This window comes from Panicum virgatum, chromosome 6N (genome assembly GCF_016808335.1).
Source record: "Panicum virgatum strain AP13 chromosome 6N, P.virgatum_v5, whole genome shotgun sequence".
NCBI classification, from domain to species: Eukaryota; Viridiplantae; Streptophyta; class Magnoliopsida; order Poales; family Poaceae; genus Panicum; species Panicum virgatum.
Genome location: NC_053150.1, coordinates 26,496,775 through 26,513,154, shown reverse-complemented (window position 1 = coordinate 26,513,154; position 16,380 = coordinate 26,496,775). Strand labels below are relative to the sequence as shown.

The 16,380-nt window shown below is 51.4% G+C and overlaps 1 protein-coding gene across 3 annotated transcripts; it reads right to left on the bottom strand.

Moving 5' to 3' along the window:
* Positions 1-400: 400 nt before the first annotated feature.
* LOC120678495 (probable adenylate kinase 5, chloroplastic) lies at positions 401-14,644 on the bottom strand. 3 transcript variants are annotated; one of them, XM_039959703.1, is made up of 11 exons: positions 14,417-14,450; positions 14,265-14,330; positions 13,451-13,480; positions 13,252-13,361; positions 5,781-5,810; positions 3,968-5,681; positions 3,001-3,494; positions 2,513-2,898; positions 1,868-2,331; positions 1,489-1,759; positions 401-1,346 (listed from the first exon to the last, which is right to left on the bottom strand). In XM_039959703.1, coding segments are annotated over exons 7-11 (1,590 nt in total). In that variant the 5' UTR covers positions 3,003-3,494; positions 3,968-5,681; positions 5,781-5,810; positions 13,252-13,361; positions 13,451-13,480; positions 14,265-14,330; positions 14,417-14,450; the 3' UTR covers positions 401-879. The 3 variants fall into 3 exon arrangements, with proteins under 3 accessions (XP_039815637.1, XP_039815638.1, XP_039815639.1); XM_039959704.1 differs by lacking the exon at positions 13,252-13,361 and having other exon boundaries at positions 14,417-14,448; XM_039959705.1 differs by lacking the exons at positions 401-1,346; positions 1,489-1,759; positions 1,868-2,331; positions 2,513-2,898; positions 3,001-3,494 and having other exon boundaries at positions 5,336-5,681; positions 14,417-14,644.
* Positions 14,645-16,380: the final 1,736 nt, after the last annotated feature.

Sequence of the window (16,380 nt, the reverse complement as noted above, 5' to 3'; positions counted from 1 at the left end):
CCGGTGTCGCCTTTCTCTTGTGTCTAACTCGAATGTATCTCTGGATGCTCTTCTCTGCGATCTCCCTGGATGCTCTCTGGATGCCCCTCTTTGACGGCGGCTTTGGGGTATTTATAGGCAGATATAGTCGGCGGTTTTGGTAAAACACAGATTAGGGTTGACGCATACTTCGCGCTGAAGAAAACCGAGATCGATTGGACTCCGAAAAGGGCTAGGCCGGCCGGCCCAAGGACTCCAGGCCGGCCGGCCTGGGCCTTTTCTGGCCCCTTTCGGTCCCATCTTTCGCGTGTTGAATGTTCCTCTTATTCCTCATCTTAGCCCAGTTGTAACCATGCGTCGAAACATCTCTGAAAATGTCCAATTTCCTGTCAAAATGCAACATGCTCCAAAATCCAGGACAAAATCGAAAACGGTCAAGTTCGGGTGCCAAGTGGCGGGTTAGTACATGAATCATCCCGAAGAATTTACCAAAACGACTCCTAATCATATAGTAAAATGGGTACTTAAGGAGCGCCAACACTACGTCATTCCTGGTAGTTTACACGTTTAGCTCTTTGGCGACGTCCACTATTTTCTGCACCCACTCCATTGGTTGTAGCACTGCCATGTTGTGTCACAGGCCATTCATCTTTATCCAGATCTTCTCCCTCACGCAGATCCTTCACGATCCTTGGCCGTCCACTCTTCCTCGGGGGGCCATCATTCATTTTGGTACTTTTCTTATTTGCACACATTTCTGCTGATTTGCTTCGATCAGGGTTTATTGGGCATGTTGTGCTGTAATGCGTACCTCGAACCCCACATCTGCTGCATTCCCTATCACCATAGTTCGCTCTTGTGTATGTGCTTAGTGGGGTGCCATTAAGTGGAGCCTCAACATCATTTTTCTTTTGTTTTCCAGGCCCTGCCTTTTGTGCGAGACACTGGTGGCTCAATTTGCAACACCCCAGCATGTAACAGGGCTGATGACGGTGGTGAATTAGTGTCAGCACCTCCAGATGTTACAGCTGACCCATTTGATGATGGGGCAGGGTCCGATGATTCATCATCTGCACTTATCGGGAATAATTCAATACCCGGAGTAATCTTGTCCAGCTGCCTGTTGGTTTCTTCATAAGCACGGTCTGACTTACTCCCCACTTTTCCAAGCCTCATCAGTTTAGGTAGCAGCTTCGACATCCTGCACTGCTCTTTGCTTGCTTGTGCACCGATCCGCACACCATCGTGCCTATCCCACATAACTTCTTCTCTTGCATCATGAGTGTACCTCTTCAGTATGTATTTCTCTGGTATCTTCCTGACCTGAAGTTCTGTGAAGGCTCTAATGATGTGCATGCAGAACAGCCCTACATTTTTTTTTTGCAAAAAAAAACAGATGAGCTGTTAGAAAGGTGCATTTTCTTTTGTGTTCAATAAAATTTGCAACTTCACAGACACCAAGTTTGCAATTGACAAGGGTGTGGGGGCACAACATCAGAAGCATCATACCTATATGTTCCCACTGTTTGCATTCACAGCTGTATTCACCAGCTTCCTTATCTGCAACCACCTTGAATTCATGTTGGGCCCAACAAAAACTCCCTTCCCCATTTTCATGCTTCACCAGCCATCCATTCTTCACTCTTGGATCTGGATTAGGCTCAGTCACAAATGTTGTACTATTATTGTATTGCTTCTTGTACTCTTGGTATACAGCCCTTGTGTATAGCCTGCTTAGCTGCTCATCAAATTTTGCTTTGCACGCTCGCACCAGCTCAGCCTGAATCACCAATTACCCATTTTTTGCACTCAGCATATGGACAGCGTAGCAACTATGAAGCAGTATTTGTTGCAATTATCATACTTCTCATATATTTCCCCAACTTACCTGGGCGTAGTGTGTCTCGCCGGCATCCATGTGGTCTGCATGTCGAAGTGTGTCCAGCATCCTTTTAGCAAACATGTGCATGCTTGTACTCTCATTAACATAGCCATCTTTAAGGACCTTGTTTTGGCTTTCTGATCTTTGTGTCGATGTCATTCTCCCACAGTACATCCCCTTGAAGTAAGCTACTATCCACCTCTCCCTCTTATCCCACAGGACTTTTATTGCGGGGTTTTCAGCAATGCCACATTCATGAACTAGCCTTATCCTTTCGATCTCGAATTGCATTGGCCCAAGTGGATAATTTATCAAAGATTCCAATCTTTCTTTCAAATTCTTATTCTTGTGTTGGACGTACAGGTGGTCCAGCTCATACTCCCACAGCCTCAGGATGTGCCAGCGACAGTTTCTATGTTGTGTTCTGTCAAGTACCATCCCTATTGCTTGCCTCATAGCTGGATCCTCATCTGGCAGTAGACAGTAAACCAGGGGTGGATAGTGTCGGTCACACAGTTTTGCAATCCAGTATAAACTAATATTTGCAACCAGAGACTATGAAGTTTTGCAATCAGCATATTACATATTTTTGTAACCAAATACTATGAAATTTGCAATCAGCATATTACATAAGAATTAGGGGGGGCACACCTGTTAGGATCACATAAGGCTGCCGACCACCCATGCAGTTCTTGAAGGTCTCAAACAACCACTTGAATGATCCAGTTGTTTCATCACCAATCATTGCTTTCCCGAATGATACATTCTTCAAGTTATTATTTGCCCCAACAAACATGGCTAGCGGCATGTGCTTGCTGTTTGTTTTGTGTGTCATGTCAAATGTAATGACATCTCCAAAGTCTCTGTACTCAGCCCTCTGGCTTGCATGGCTCCAGAATATGTTTTTCAGCAACCTAGTTTTTGGATCTGCATCCACATCCCAGTAGAAGTGCTCATTGTTCTCCTTACACTCCCTGAAGAATTGCAGAAGCTTGTTAAGATCATCGTCTCTTTCCTCCCTAACTTTCTCCGCCTTCCTGTAAGCATTTTTTTAAAAAAATAAGCTCAGGAACGTAAAACAAATGCAGTGGGGGATGTTGCAATTGAGTTACGGTTTAAAAAAAACCATCAGCACCTACATATTTTTTATGTCCTACGTAAAACCCCACATATGCCGACCATCATACAGATCTGCCATCACATTCAATGCTGCTTGATGTGGAACCCTATTTCTTGTCATTATATTGAATATGTCACACATGCCTTCCTCCATGTTCTTGTGTGCAGGCATGTATCTTGTCATTCTAGGAGATGGTTCTAGTTTGTGATTGTGGGCTTCATGCACATGATCAAAGTACCACTACCCCTACTTCTTGTCATGCTTTACTTTGACATATGCAGGGCAGCCGCATCTTTTTGATCCCTTTTCCGTCTTGTTGGGCTCTTCCCCCTTTTTACCTTCATGCCACCCCTCCCTAGAGCACACCCAATGATTGGTTTCTTTGCTAGTTCTGGCTGTCCTTATACTAAGCCCAGCTAGCTTCGCATAGTCCCTATAAAACATTTATGCATCGTTCTTTGTAGGGAACACCTGCTTCACTCTTGGCACAAACACAGGGGCTATATTAGGATCCTGCAGGAAAAAAAAATCATCGATACCTTTACAATCAGACAACATTAAGTTTTGCAATCCAAAGTCTTGGTAATTTGCAAACCAATTTTATTATGCCAGGTTGCAAGTGTAGGCAGACCATAGAGTTTTCCAGCCTTTTTTTGTACATCCTAAGTTGCAACTACTAGTAGCTTTAATTTGCAATTCGGCTAACATAAAACAATTGCTCAATTGATTAGTAGGATTTTATTTGTACATCCTAAGTTGCAACTAGTAATAGCTTCAATTTGCAATTCGGCCAACCAAATCCTCCGCTGTGTGCTTCTTTTTGCCATATAGTAGCTTTATCATGCAATTCAGCACAATGCATCCCAGATTTGCAATTACTAATAGCTTTAATTTGCAAGCCGATAGACCCTTCCAGAATTCGAGCAATCCCTGCTATCCTCAGCACAATTCCCGCCCTCCAACCCAAGTTTTTGTAGAGTGCTTACCAGGTAGATAATTTGCGTAGCTTCTGAAGTCTGCAGGGCTCCTGGAGGCAGTGCCGCGGGTGGCGTTAGCGTCGACATGTGATGGAGGGGATTAGGAGAATTGGCTCCGGGGTATTGCGTAGGAGCTACTACAACAGCAGGGTTGTCGTTGGGGCGGCGACGGGGGGCAACGACACCCTAGACAACGGCGTACTTGCTCCTTCCGCTGTGGAGCACCGAGCTCTGTATGCTGCCGTATAATCCGCAATTGCAACTGCGCGATCTAGCGCCTGCGAATCGTGATTGGGTGCTGGGGTGGGGGATGCAGGTGGGATCAGCGGCGGCGGCGCCATGTCTCACAGGTGGATCTCCAACTAGATTGGGGTGCTTTTTGGCAGCGGCGGCGGCGAATTGGGGTGATTCGGATGTTCCTCGATCCATTCAAAACACAGCACCCCATTTATTTTGTCCGGACGGCCCCTCCTCGAGGACATCGCACATGGTTGCAATTGAACAACATTAATGTTTGCAATTGGTATATAACCGGTGTTGCATTTTGGCGCTCTGCCGCGGTAGGCCACGCCAGGCGGACCTTGTAGGCTGTCACGGGCCCATGTGCGGGGGGATGACGCATCCCATGGGCCGCTAGCAGGCCGGGAGGCGCGCGCGGGGCGCGGGGCGCGCACGGTGCGCGGGGCACAGACGCAACCAGGAGGTCTGTGCAACCGGGGTAACAAATGCACCTTGTTGCATTTTAGCCTCGCCATATACTATATATATATATACACACACACACACATACCTGCACAAGCTTAGTCACGGTTCACGTATAAAACGGCCACGTATTATTCTATACAGTAACAAATAGAATTGAAAGAATATTATTTAAATGCAGTGTGACAAGCAGATGTGTGACAATTGTATTTGTTGCGGATGGATGGATCTAGGACCAGATGTTGTGCGTGTGTAATGGAATAATATTTAATCCTCATGTAGTAATTTTTAAGTGGAATGAATTGCTCGGCATTAATAAAGAAGCTAACTTTTTAGTAGTCGTTTTGATGTAATCAAATTATTTTTCACATAACTTTTTCAAAATATGTGCCTATGGCTCATGCATCTTCACTAGTTCAAGAAAGAAACCCTGCATTCGGAGCAACAAAGATGGTAGTTTTGTGATACCATCAAGTCATAAGTATGCAGGTTCCATTCATCTTTCAGAATGGAGGACTAGAAACAAAAAACTTCAGTTTCATTATTCCAACTATTTAACTTGGTATTAAGGATTCTAATGCAAAGCAGTTCGGAACAGAATCTTCAAACATGAAAATAGTCTGATGAAATTTTGAATCCCGCATATTGTAAAATTGCATACCAGCCATCAACCTATGAGAGTAAGGTACTGATATTAGATAATAAGCTGATAAAAAATCTCTAGTAGCCATTTTATCCTTCGATATGCTTGTGAAACTTTACATCAACATGGATATGGCTGGAGAATCTAAGGAACGGGGAAAATAGGCGGTGCACTCAAAAAGGCTGAATGGGTAAAACATACTAAACCTAAGGATCAACAATTCCATTCATAGCTGATGTATCAGATTGGAAAATGTAAAGTTTTCAAATTTGCTTCTTCCATTCAATTCTAAGCTTTGATACAAATAATACCAAGAAAGATGGATGGCGTCATTTTATAGTAGACCACTTGCCTCACAATATACCACTTAAGAAACCCCTACACAAGGATCGAACAGTTCATTATCCCCATATTTCACATGACAATAATATAACAAGCAAGCATTGAAATAGAGAGAAAAATAGGGGAATAAGTTACCAGAATCCTGAAGATGCCTTTTCCGCATCCCTGCATCAAATATGAGAAAAATCATTCCAACATATTTTACAGTGTTGAAAAGGTATCCGGAACCATATCAGTACAGAAATAGAATAGATGTGGATGCCATTTGAACATGATACACTCTTTTTTCTTCAATGCAACACTAAATTTTCTGCGAAAGAATTTTTTTTATTAGGGCCATTGGTGTGCAAGTGCTGTAAAACTATGTGCTTCATGTGAGATCACATTCAAGTACATCAGCACTCTGATCCATAAGTTGTACGATAGCAGTAGATGAAAGATTATTGTGAGTGTAGCAGCATTCCTGTTATAGAACATAGACAGAAAACACATTGGCTCCAGTAAGTGTTGGTGTATATGTGAGCCCATGTATTTGGCCCATCTAGAGGCCCATGTATAGCTACTATATAGCCCACCCTTCTAGGGTTTGGAGGAATACAAGAAAATTAATCCCCAAAACATGGTATCTAGCTTTCTCTTCCCTCTCCCTCCCTCCCTCCCTCTAGCCGCGGCCGCCGCGGCCGCCGCGGCCGCCATGGCCGGCTGGCCGCAAGTGCCCCCTCCCCTCTCCTCCTTCCCTCCCCTCTCCTCCTCTCCGGCTGCTGCGACCTTTGCCGGCGCGCGCCATCCCTGGGGCCTGCCGCCGCCCTCATGGCCGCCGCCGCCGCCGCCTGCGACCGCCGATCCCGCGCCGCCGCCTCCACCCGCCCCTGCCGGCGCGGGCCAGCCGCCCCTGCCGCCTCAGCCACCCCCGTCGCCCCTCCTCTCGATCTGGGCGCGGGGGGCGCGGCAGCCGCAGCCGCCGCCGCAGCTGCTGCTGGCGTGGGGGGGCGCGGGGGCCGTGGGCTTTGCCCCTCCTCCTCCCTGGCGTGAGTTAGGCATGCACCCCGCGGATGCGCCGTTCGCTGTCGCCGACTTCCGTGGGATGCCGCCCCCCGTCACCAGAGCTGCACCGGCCGACGCTACCCTCGCCACGGCCCTCCTCGCCGCCAAGTACGAGGCTACGGCGGCTCAGGAGCGGGTCCGTGCGGCTGTCCTCGCTTGGGAGCGTGAGCGCTCCGCCACCGACGCTCTTTCTCGCCGGGTCGCTGAGGCGGAGCACTACCTCCTCCTCTCCTCTGGTCAGCAGCCCGTCGTCCCATTCGCCGAGCACTCCACCTCTTCTTCCCACCAGGCTCCGCCCTCGGGTTCTGGACCACGGCTCGACCCGACCGATCCCATGGTCGCCCAGCTCCACCTTCAGGCCGCCGGCGTCCAAAACATCAAGGCCCTGGTCTCCGTCCTCCTCGACCCTACGCCCTCCTCCTACGGGCGATGACGGGACCAAGTTCTCCTCGCCCTCCGCTGCCACGCCCTCGACGACCATGCCCTCCTCGACATGCCGGTCGAGGCACGAGACGTGGTGTGGCTGCGTCTCGATAGTGTCGCCCTGTCCTGGATCTTTGGGACCATCTCTCAAGATCTGCAGGACATCGTCAGGACTCACGGAGGCACCGCGCGACAGGCCTGGCTGGCGCTCGAGGGGTAGTTCCTCAGCAATTCCGAGTTCCGCGCTCTCCACCTCGACACCACCTTCCGCACCTTCGAGCAGGGGGACCTCTCCGTCGGTGAGTTCTGCAGGAGGATGAAGAGCATGGCCGATGCTCTTCACGACCTCGGGTGCCCGGTGCCTGACTGGGTCTTGGTGCTCAATGTCCTGCGGGGTCTCAGCTCTACCTACGACCACCTGCGGACATGGATCACCCGCTAGAGGCCCTTCCCCTCCTTCCTTTAGGTCCGGGACGACCTTGTTCTCGAGGAGATCACTAGGGGTCCCGTGACCGGCTCATCCTCGTCCTCCACCGCGCTCGTGGCTGCTCCACCGGCTTCCTCCGCCTCACCAGCCTCCTGCCTCCTTGGTGCTCCTCCCACCGGGCAGACCGAGGGTCGGGGGGGCGTGCTAGACGTCGTCGGCAGGGGTGGGGGGTAGGGGGCGTGTTGGTGGTGGTACCGGTGGCCCTGCTTCTAGTGCTGCTGGTACCTGTGGTGGCTCGGGTAGGGGCCCAGCTCCCGCTTCTGCCCCTACTGCTGGAGGTACGCCCTGGACATCCTTCATCAACACATGGTCAGGGCGCATCATGATGTGGCCGTTCCAGGGTCAGGGCGGGCGCTCTCGTCCACAGCAGCCGGCAGCCATGTTCACCGGTGCTGCTCCATTGTTCGCGCCATCCTGGACTCCACCCGCTCAGCCCAGCCAGCCACCTACCTGGTCTGGGGGGTGGGACCAGGCCGCACTAGCGTAGTCCTTCAGCACCATCGGGCTGACTCCGCCGGTCAGCACTGAGTGGATCGCCGACTCGGGTGCCTCCTTCCACACCACCCCAGATGCCGGTATCCTCTCTTCTGTCCGTCCCCCACATCCCTCTTGTCCTTCTTCCATCATGGTGGTTGATGGGTCGTGTCTTCCCGTCACCGCCGTGGGTTCTGCTCCTAGTTTTTTCAGACTTCCTAGTGTTCTTGTTGCTCCTCAGATGATTCATAATCTTCTTTCCATTCGCCAGTTTACTTCTGACAATTCTTGTTCCATCGAATTTGACTCCTCTGGTCTTACTGTGAAGGATTCGGCTTCCCGGCGTCCGCTCCTCCGATGTGACAGCTCGGGGCCCCTTTACAGCCTTCGCCTTCCTGCTTCCGCTACTTCGCCTTCGACTTCCTCGTCTGCTTTTGCCACGACGCCGTCTTCCACCACCTGGCACCGCCGGCTCGGTCACCCCGGCCACGACATTTTGGCTCGGCTTAGTCGTAGTACTGATGTTTCTTGTACTAGGGCTCCTGCTGGGCACCTTTGTCATGCGTGCCAGCTTGGTCGTCATGTTAGACTTCTTTTTTCTTCTTCTTCTTCGCATGCGACCGGCTGCGGCACCACCACGAATGCGGGACGTCGTGTATGTGACCGGCTGCGGCACCACCACGAACCAAGGGGTTCATACCCCTCCTCATACTTCTCCATTTGAGATCAATCCTCTAACAGCAATCAGCAAGGGGCCGACGGATGGTCCGAGCTGAGCGAGCTCGAACTCTTTGAGAACTAAGATAATCAAATGCCATGGCTAAGTGGGGTATAGGGTGACTTGTTGTGGAACTGAGAAGCCCGGTACCCCTATTTATAACCACGCGAGCAGACCACGCAGCAAGGCTGGGGCGAGCTCGATACGCCACTCGAGCGCCAATGCTCTCACCTTCCCTCTACCACCAGACCTGTCTTACAGGGCGGCGTGGGGTAGTGTGAGACGTGACGCGGCGAACGAGCGGCAAACGGGCCAGGGCCACGCAGCGTACGGCGCACCATCACCGAGACGGACGCGACGCCTGCCAGCCAAAATTCGCACTGCGTCGGCCCTCGTCAGTAAAATCCTAATCGAGAGACCCTAGCCTCGTCAAGACTGGACGGGGTAAAAAGCTCCTGACGAAGGGTTGGGCGCAAGGCGGACCTGTGAAAACATGCCTCTGACCGGTTCAGAGGCGCAGCGACGGCAGAGTAAGCACCATAGACGACGCATGACGGGACTGGATGGGGTACGCCCGAATCAAAGCATCGAGCTTTGTGATCTCCATGAGATTTACCCTTTGAGCAAGTCTGACCCACCCAGAGGCTCGGGGGCTACACCCAGTGGGTGCGTTTGCGCGCAATACCGGGGTCCGCCAAAGGCAAAACCGTGTCCCAACAGTTCCCGACCGATGATGGGAAGCTGACTCGAGACGAGATAACCCTCTACGCGAATCCTTGATTCGCCTAGAGGCTCGAGGGCTATACCCACTGGGTGCGCGCGAGCGCACCCAACACCCAGGTTATGAATTACTTCAGCCAAAAGGCAATGTATCCAGCAGATGCCTCAGAGTTAAGACCCCACCAAGGGCTCGGGGCTACTAAATATTACAGACACCCAAAGACAAGGGATTAGCAGATAAGCTACCCGATTAGGGGCAAAAGACAATCGCGCCCAGCCGGGCGCTCCGACCTTCGTGGGAGGAGTCCGCCTCTCCCGACCAGCGGGAAAAGGCTCTGCCTCGCCCGACCTACAGGAAGAGGTCCCACCTCGCCTGACCGATGAACGTGCGAGGAAAACACGCCAAACCTATGGGAGGGCCCACCACAACTCGCGCTGCACGGACACTAACAGTGGCGTGGGTGGATAGGCAACGAGATGTGCCCTAACGCCGTGAATAGTGGAACGCCCTTCCCTGCAATGGCCTACGACAGTATAGGCCGTAGGGTAGGGGCGTGGCGTACCTCAACAGAGGTGCCTCCATGTTCTCCGCTCCGCGGACCTCGCGACATGATGGACTCGGCCATGGAGGACGAGGGCGGCGATGACGAGCCCAGGCGGGTCCACGATGACCCAAGTGCCAGGGGACGCAGGAACTCTCTTTCTTTCTCTCTCTCTCTCTCGTACCCCATTCCCTCCCTTGTCGTATAAAGGGGAGAGAATGGACCCCTACACGGGGGATCGAACCCAACGACTCCATCAGGCTCTGGTCGAACCCATCGCACTCTTAGACACACAAACACATACTCCCTCTCTGGAAAGAGGCACCGCTGGAGCTCCGTTCAGCTCAACGCCGGCGGCGGCCCCGACCAGACGACGACTTAGTTCTTCCACACTCGCTCACGCCAGAGACTTGGGACACCCGTCCTTCTCTCAATCGTTTGTAAAACCCTACTGCAAACCAGTGCAAGAAACACGAGCAGCCACAAACCGGACGTAACGTATTACGCTCCTGAGCGGCCCGAACAAGTATAAATCCTTGTGTCTTCCTGCACAACCATCCGCTCCTAAACGTGCAATCCGCGATAATCACTAGCCATTGGTAAAAAACGCTGACACCAAGCCTATTGGCTATATATATAAATGGTCACCCCCCTCATTGGGTGAGTGGTGCTTCCCCCATTCCTAGTCTAATACATATACTCTGATGCTGACTAGGCTTGCTGTCCTGGTACTCGGTTCAACATCTGGTTATGCAGAGTTTCTTGGGGATAATCTTGTCTCTTGCTCCTCCAAACAAACAGAACACTATGTCCCGCTCTAGTGCAGAGGTTGAATATCGAGGGGTCACCAATGCTATTTTAGAAGCCACATGGTTGCATCAACTCTTGTCCGAGTTTCACACTTCATGGAGATAAGCCACTTTGGTCTACTGCGACAACATTAGCACAATCTAAATGTCTTTGAACCCCTTCACGTACCGACGACTTCTCAGTTCGCCAATGTCTTCACCAATGGACTGCCTTCTACAGTCTTCACAGAGTTCACATCTAGTCTGAATGTCTGTTCTACATACGATTAGACTCGATGGGGGGGAGGGGGGGGGGGGTTAAGACATATTGTGCCATGCATGTGTGGGACCGAGCCTAGGCTTTGTTATAGACATGAGCTCTCCTGTCCTGATTGGTTACAACAAGGATCCTGATCAGGTTCTGTTTCCATAAGCTCATCTAGGATCCTTGCCTATATATACATGTAGCTTGTATCCCTAGTAATTAATCTAAGTCCACTGCAATATACTTTGCCTATATAATGCTTTTTTTCACGAACGTTCCTTAGCACGTATTTCATTAAGAAGAAAACAGTTTACAAACATAACTTGATGCTGGCCAAACAGAGGTTGACCTGCACAAGCACACAAAGGACTAAAAAAATAGAAAAAACTGAAGAGAGGCCAACAAAACAAACGGCCAAAAGCTAGCAGAACGATGACCAAAGAACAGAAGGAGAAACCCTACCCGACCTGCAAAGACCTAAAAACAGGTGAACCTACACAAAGAACAAAATCACCGAGGTCGCTGACTGAGACCACGAAACAACCAGAGGGTGCCCAAGCATCCACCAAAAGTAGCAGCACCATGGCGGCAAAGCATCCACCGGAGACGACCAACAAGCAGCGCAATCACGATGGCAAAGCATCCATCAGAGTAGGAGTAGCAAGGGCGGCAAAGTATTCGCCAGACCAAGCGAAACAGGGCAGCAAAGCATCCGCCAGAACAATGACGGCAAAGTATCCGCCAAAGTAGTCGTAGCACTAGCAGACCACGGTGATGATGTGTCGAGGGAGCTCAAGTAGGCAACACCCAAGGAGACGACCACCCACGGCATGCCACAAGAAAACCAGGCCGCCAGCAAAGTAGGAGTGGAGATGTCCCAGAATGACACCCTCAAGAGGGACATGACGCACCAAGCGCCATTGTCGCCAATCCTAGCACCGGACATGGTTTTCACCAGGGAACAAACCTCCACACCACGGATCGAACGCACGGATCGCTATGACCGTAGCTGACGCAAAAGTGCCGACAGCCCGAGGCAGACCCAAAGGCGGTGACGGAGACGCGGATGCCGACAACGGGCCGGGCCAGAGACGGGATGCAGCAGAGGAGGCATGGAAGTGTCCCATAACGACGCCCCCAACAGGGACATGACTCGCCAGGCGCCATCGTCGCCAGTCCGCAACATGGACATGGTTTTCACCAGGAAGACAAACATCCATGCCAAGGTCAGCGGAGGCAGACGCCGACACCCCAAGCCGGAGGCCGGCGGCCGACATCCAGCTCCCCACAAGGGCGGTGCGAGCCAAGGGCCCACCCTCGGCGAGCGGCGGCGCGACCACGGCCCACCGGGCAGCCGAGGGCGGCGGTGCAGCCACAGGCCCTGGCCACCCAAGCCACCGGGGCATAGCACCCGGGGTGGGCGGCGACGGCGGCGCGGCCAGGGGTCCCCCGGTGGTGGCGGCGGTGGTGGCGGAGCCGCGCCCCCATCTGAGCCACCAGGGGCACAACGCCCCGGGACAAGCGACGGCGGCGGCGGAGCACCTCCACACGAGCCCGGCGGCAGATCCGGCCTCGCGAGGCCTGGATCCGGCGAGGAGAAGGCCAGATCCGGCCTCGGTTGCCGGCGGCGGCGAATGACGCTGGGGTTGCAGGCAGAGAGGGGGGAGCAGGGGGGGGTCTCGTGGGAGGAGTCCCCGCCACCGCCGTCCTTGAGCGCTGGGCGGACTTCCGCTCGGGTGCTCTCCGGCGGCGGCGAGGTGGAGGGAGGAGAGCCCGAGGGGCGGCGGCGTGGCGGTCCGCCCGAGTCGCCCTGGGGGGCGACGCGAGCGGCGGCGGGGGGGGGGGGTGGGCTCCAGTTACACAAATGATATCCTTTTGCCTATATAATGTGTTTCTCAATCTTACTTTTTTTTCGTCCCATGAAAGCACTTGTAATGTCATCAGGAGTTGGCTTGTCTGTGAATTCAAGCTATAAGAACATATTTCTCCTTCCCATTGGGCTCATCAACCCTTCGATAAATCTCATATTATTTGGATAAGCCATCCTGTAGCAACAAGTCAATTTAAATTATAATGGTTGAAACAAAACAGAAACATTTGTAAGACAGTGTGCTATTTGGAACAACAAAAACTGGTTATATAAACCTTAAAGCTCCCATGATAGGATAGAATGAGCCAGCATAGTAGAGAAGACGAAATGAATAGCAGGTCTCAAATGATGCAGCATACTTTAGCCTCATGTCTCTTCCCATTGTCTGATCATCATTGGTTAAGAAGCCAACTGAATAGTCAATATGCTGGTGGCAGTAATAAGATAAGCTCTAATCTAAAAAAAACCACTTACTTGCATTATACCACTTGATCCAGGCATATCCTATAAAATATAAATTTAGCAACTTAGTTAGCACCCAATACTGATACACCATAATTTTGTTCATACATTACGAAGACAGGCCTTTAAATATATATTCCGAAATATGGAAGTATAAATCATGAAGATTGGAAAGTGGGAAAAGTTAAATATTAGAGGAGAAAGGGTCCTCATGATTTTTTATTTCATCTATGTTAAGAAATTCAATGTCCTGGAAGAGAATCAGAAATTTAGCTCAGTTTCGTGAAAGTATCTTACATACTACTCTTTCCATCCGAAAATAAGTGTTCATTTAGAAAATTTCAGACACATTACCAGTAGTAGAAAATGACCATGTTACCCCTAATGAAATATAGCAGCTGTGATTGAAAACTGCACTATTTATTTGGTTCCCTAGACACTCAATAAATGCAAATGCATTGGAACCAGAAAAGTAAGATATACTTCAGCATTTGATTGGATCCATGCACTTCACTATACAATTTTTTCTTGGTATTTGATATTGCTTTAATTAGGTGGACTTTACTACAATATAAAAGAACACTATTTGTGGGACAAAATTTGAAGGCTAAACGAACACTTATTTTGGGACAGAGAGAGTAAGGAATAGAGTTTCTTGTCACGCAGTCAAACCTGTTTCAACAATGAGGATCTTTTGGTATTTAATTTTATATTTTTGAACTACTACATCCAATATCTCTAAAAATAGGCACAATGTATAGATAAGATCTCTTCAGATTAGACATGATAACAATGACGAAAAGTGAGAAATATTTTTGGACAAAACCTTTAGGCGAGGGTTTACAAGAATCACAGGTCTGTCACCAGCAGCATCAGTCATAGCTCTCATATCCTGCAAATTTTCCAAAATCACAATGAACATCGCAAGGTGGATATTATACAACTATCTAAATAGAACAAAAGGTATGGGATCTTTACATCAATTATGCAGTTTCCAACAGCATTTTGGGGAGCAATGAGGATAAACATATCATCTTGTTTGTCAACCTCGCTAGCACCTGTAGTCCCAGTCAAAACTGTGAGAGAGAGGATAGGAGAGAATAATAGCTTATCTTCCTCCAAACCCTAGAAGGGTGGGATATATAGATCCTATACATGGGCCTCTAGATGGGCCTCTATACATGGGCTCAATATACTCCAACACCCCCCCCCCCCCGCAGTCTGAACTACCGGCGCAAAGCAGTGTTCAAGACTGGACAACAAGAAAGCTAACACCCCCCGCAGTCTGAACTACCGACGCAGCGGTGTCAAGACTGGACAAAAAGAGAGTACAACAGGGTACAAAGGGCAAATACCGCCCGCAGCCACAACTAGCGACCGGCTACGTTGAGGCTGGATCGAAACTCGAGAAGGTCGAGGAAGGCAGCCCCTTGGTGAAGATGTCAGCAAACTGGGAGGTAGTCGGGACATGGAGTACCCGAACATCGCCGATCGCGACTTGTCGCGCGCACGAAGTGTAGGTCGATCTCCACGTGCTTCGTCCGCTGATGCTGGACGGGTTGGTGGAGAGATACACGGCGCTGACGTGTGTCGCATTGGACGAGAGTGCTCTTGGCGAGCGGGCAGTGGAGCTCCGCCAAGAGCTGTCGTAGCTAGGACGCCTCCGCCACGCCGTTATGCGACAGCCCGGTACTCCGCCCTCGGCACTGGAGCGGGAGACAACCGGCTGCCGCTTGGACGACCAGGAGACCAGGTTGCCGCCTAGGAAGACGGCGTAGCCGGAAGTGGAGCGACGAGTGTCCGGGCAGCCAGCCCAGTCAGCGTCGGTGTAGACCACTAACTCAGCAGAGGACGAGCGGTGAAGCACCAGGCCGAGGTCCATAGTGCCACGGACGTACCGGAGGAGACGCTTCAGCGCAGCAAGGTGTGACTCCCAGGGATCATGCATATGGAGACAGATCTACTGGACAGCGTAGGTGAGGTCCGGCCTGGTGAAGGTGAGGTACTTGCAACGCACCGGCCAGACTCCTGTAGGCCGTAGGATCAGCCACCGGATCACCCAGATCAGCAGACAGCTTCGCCTAAGTGTCGACAGGAGTGGGACAGGGCTTGCAATCAGTCATCCCAGCCCGCTCCAGGATATCAAGAGCGTACTGCCGCTGGTGTGAAGGAGAAGACCAGACGGGCGAGGCTCAACAGTGACACCCAAGAAGTGGTGGAGTTGACCAAGATCCTTCATAGCGAACTCCTGCTGCAGAGAGGAGATGACACTCTGAAGCAACTGCGGACTGGAGGCTGTGAGCACAATGTCAACGACATAGAGCAGTAGATATGCAGCCTCATCCCCACGGCGGTAGACGAAGAGAGACGTGTCAGACTTGGTCTCGGTGAATCCCAATGTCAGCAGGACGTGGCGAACCGAGAGTACCAAGCCGGAGGAGCCTGCTTCAGTCCATAGAGAGACTTGTTGAGCCGGCAGACCATATCTGGGCGACTCGAGTCCACAAATCCCGCTGGCTGAGAGCAGTAGACAGTCTCTGACAGAGTGCCGTGAAGAAACGCATTTTCACGTCCAGCTGGTGCACAGGCCAAGAGCGCGAGAGCGCAAGCGAAAAGACCGTGCGCACCGTAGCGGGCTTCACGACTGGGCTGAAGGTCTCATCATAATCAACATCAGGCCGCTGAGTGAACCCCCAGAGAACCCAGCGAGCCTTGTAGCGCTCCAGTGTGCCATCAGCCCGACGTTTGTGCGTCCAGATCCACTTGCCAGTCACCACATTGCAACCAGACGGACGCGGCACGAGGTCCCACGTCTGGTTGGCAAGAAGAGCCGCGTACTCCTCTTCCATCGTGCGACGCCAGTGAGGATCCGCTCAAGGCGTCGCGGAGAGAGGAGGGTACAGAGAGACCCGCGGCTCTCCCTCGGTGGCGGAGAGAGTCGC

Excerpts from the sequence above, each read along its gene's own strand:
- LOC120678495 (XM_039959703.1), bottom strand. Across the intron at positions 2,332-2,512 it reads GCCTTATGTGATCCTAACAG|ATGAGGATCCAGCTATGAGG; the intron begins GTGTGCCCCCCC and ends GTCTACTGCCAG. Across the intron at positions 1,760-1,867 it reads GCGAGACACACTACGCCCAG|GCTGAGCTGGTGCGAGCGTG; the intron begins GTAAGTTGGGGA and ends TTGGTGATTCAG.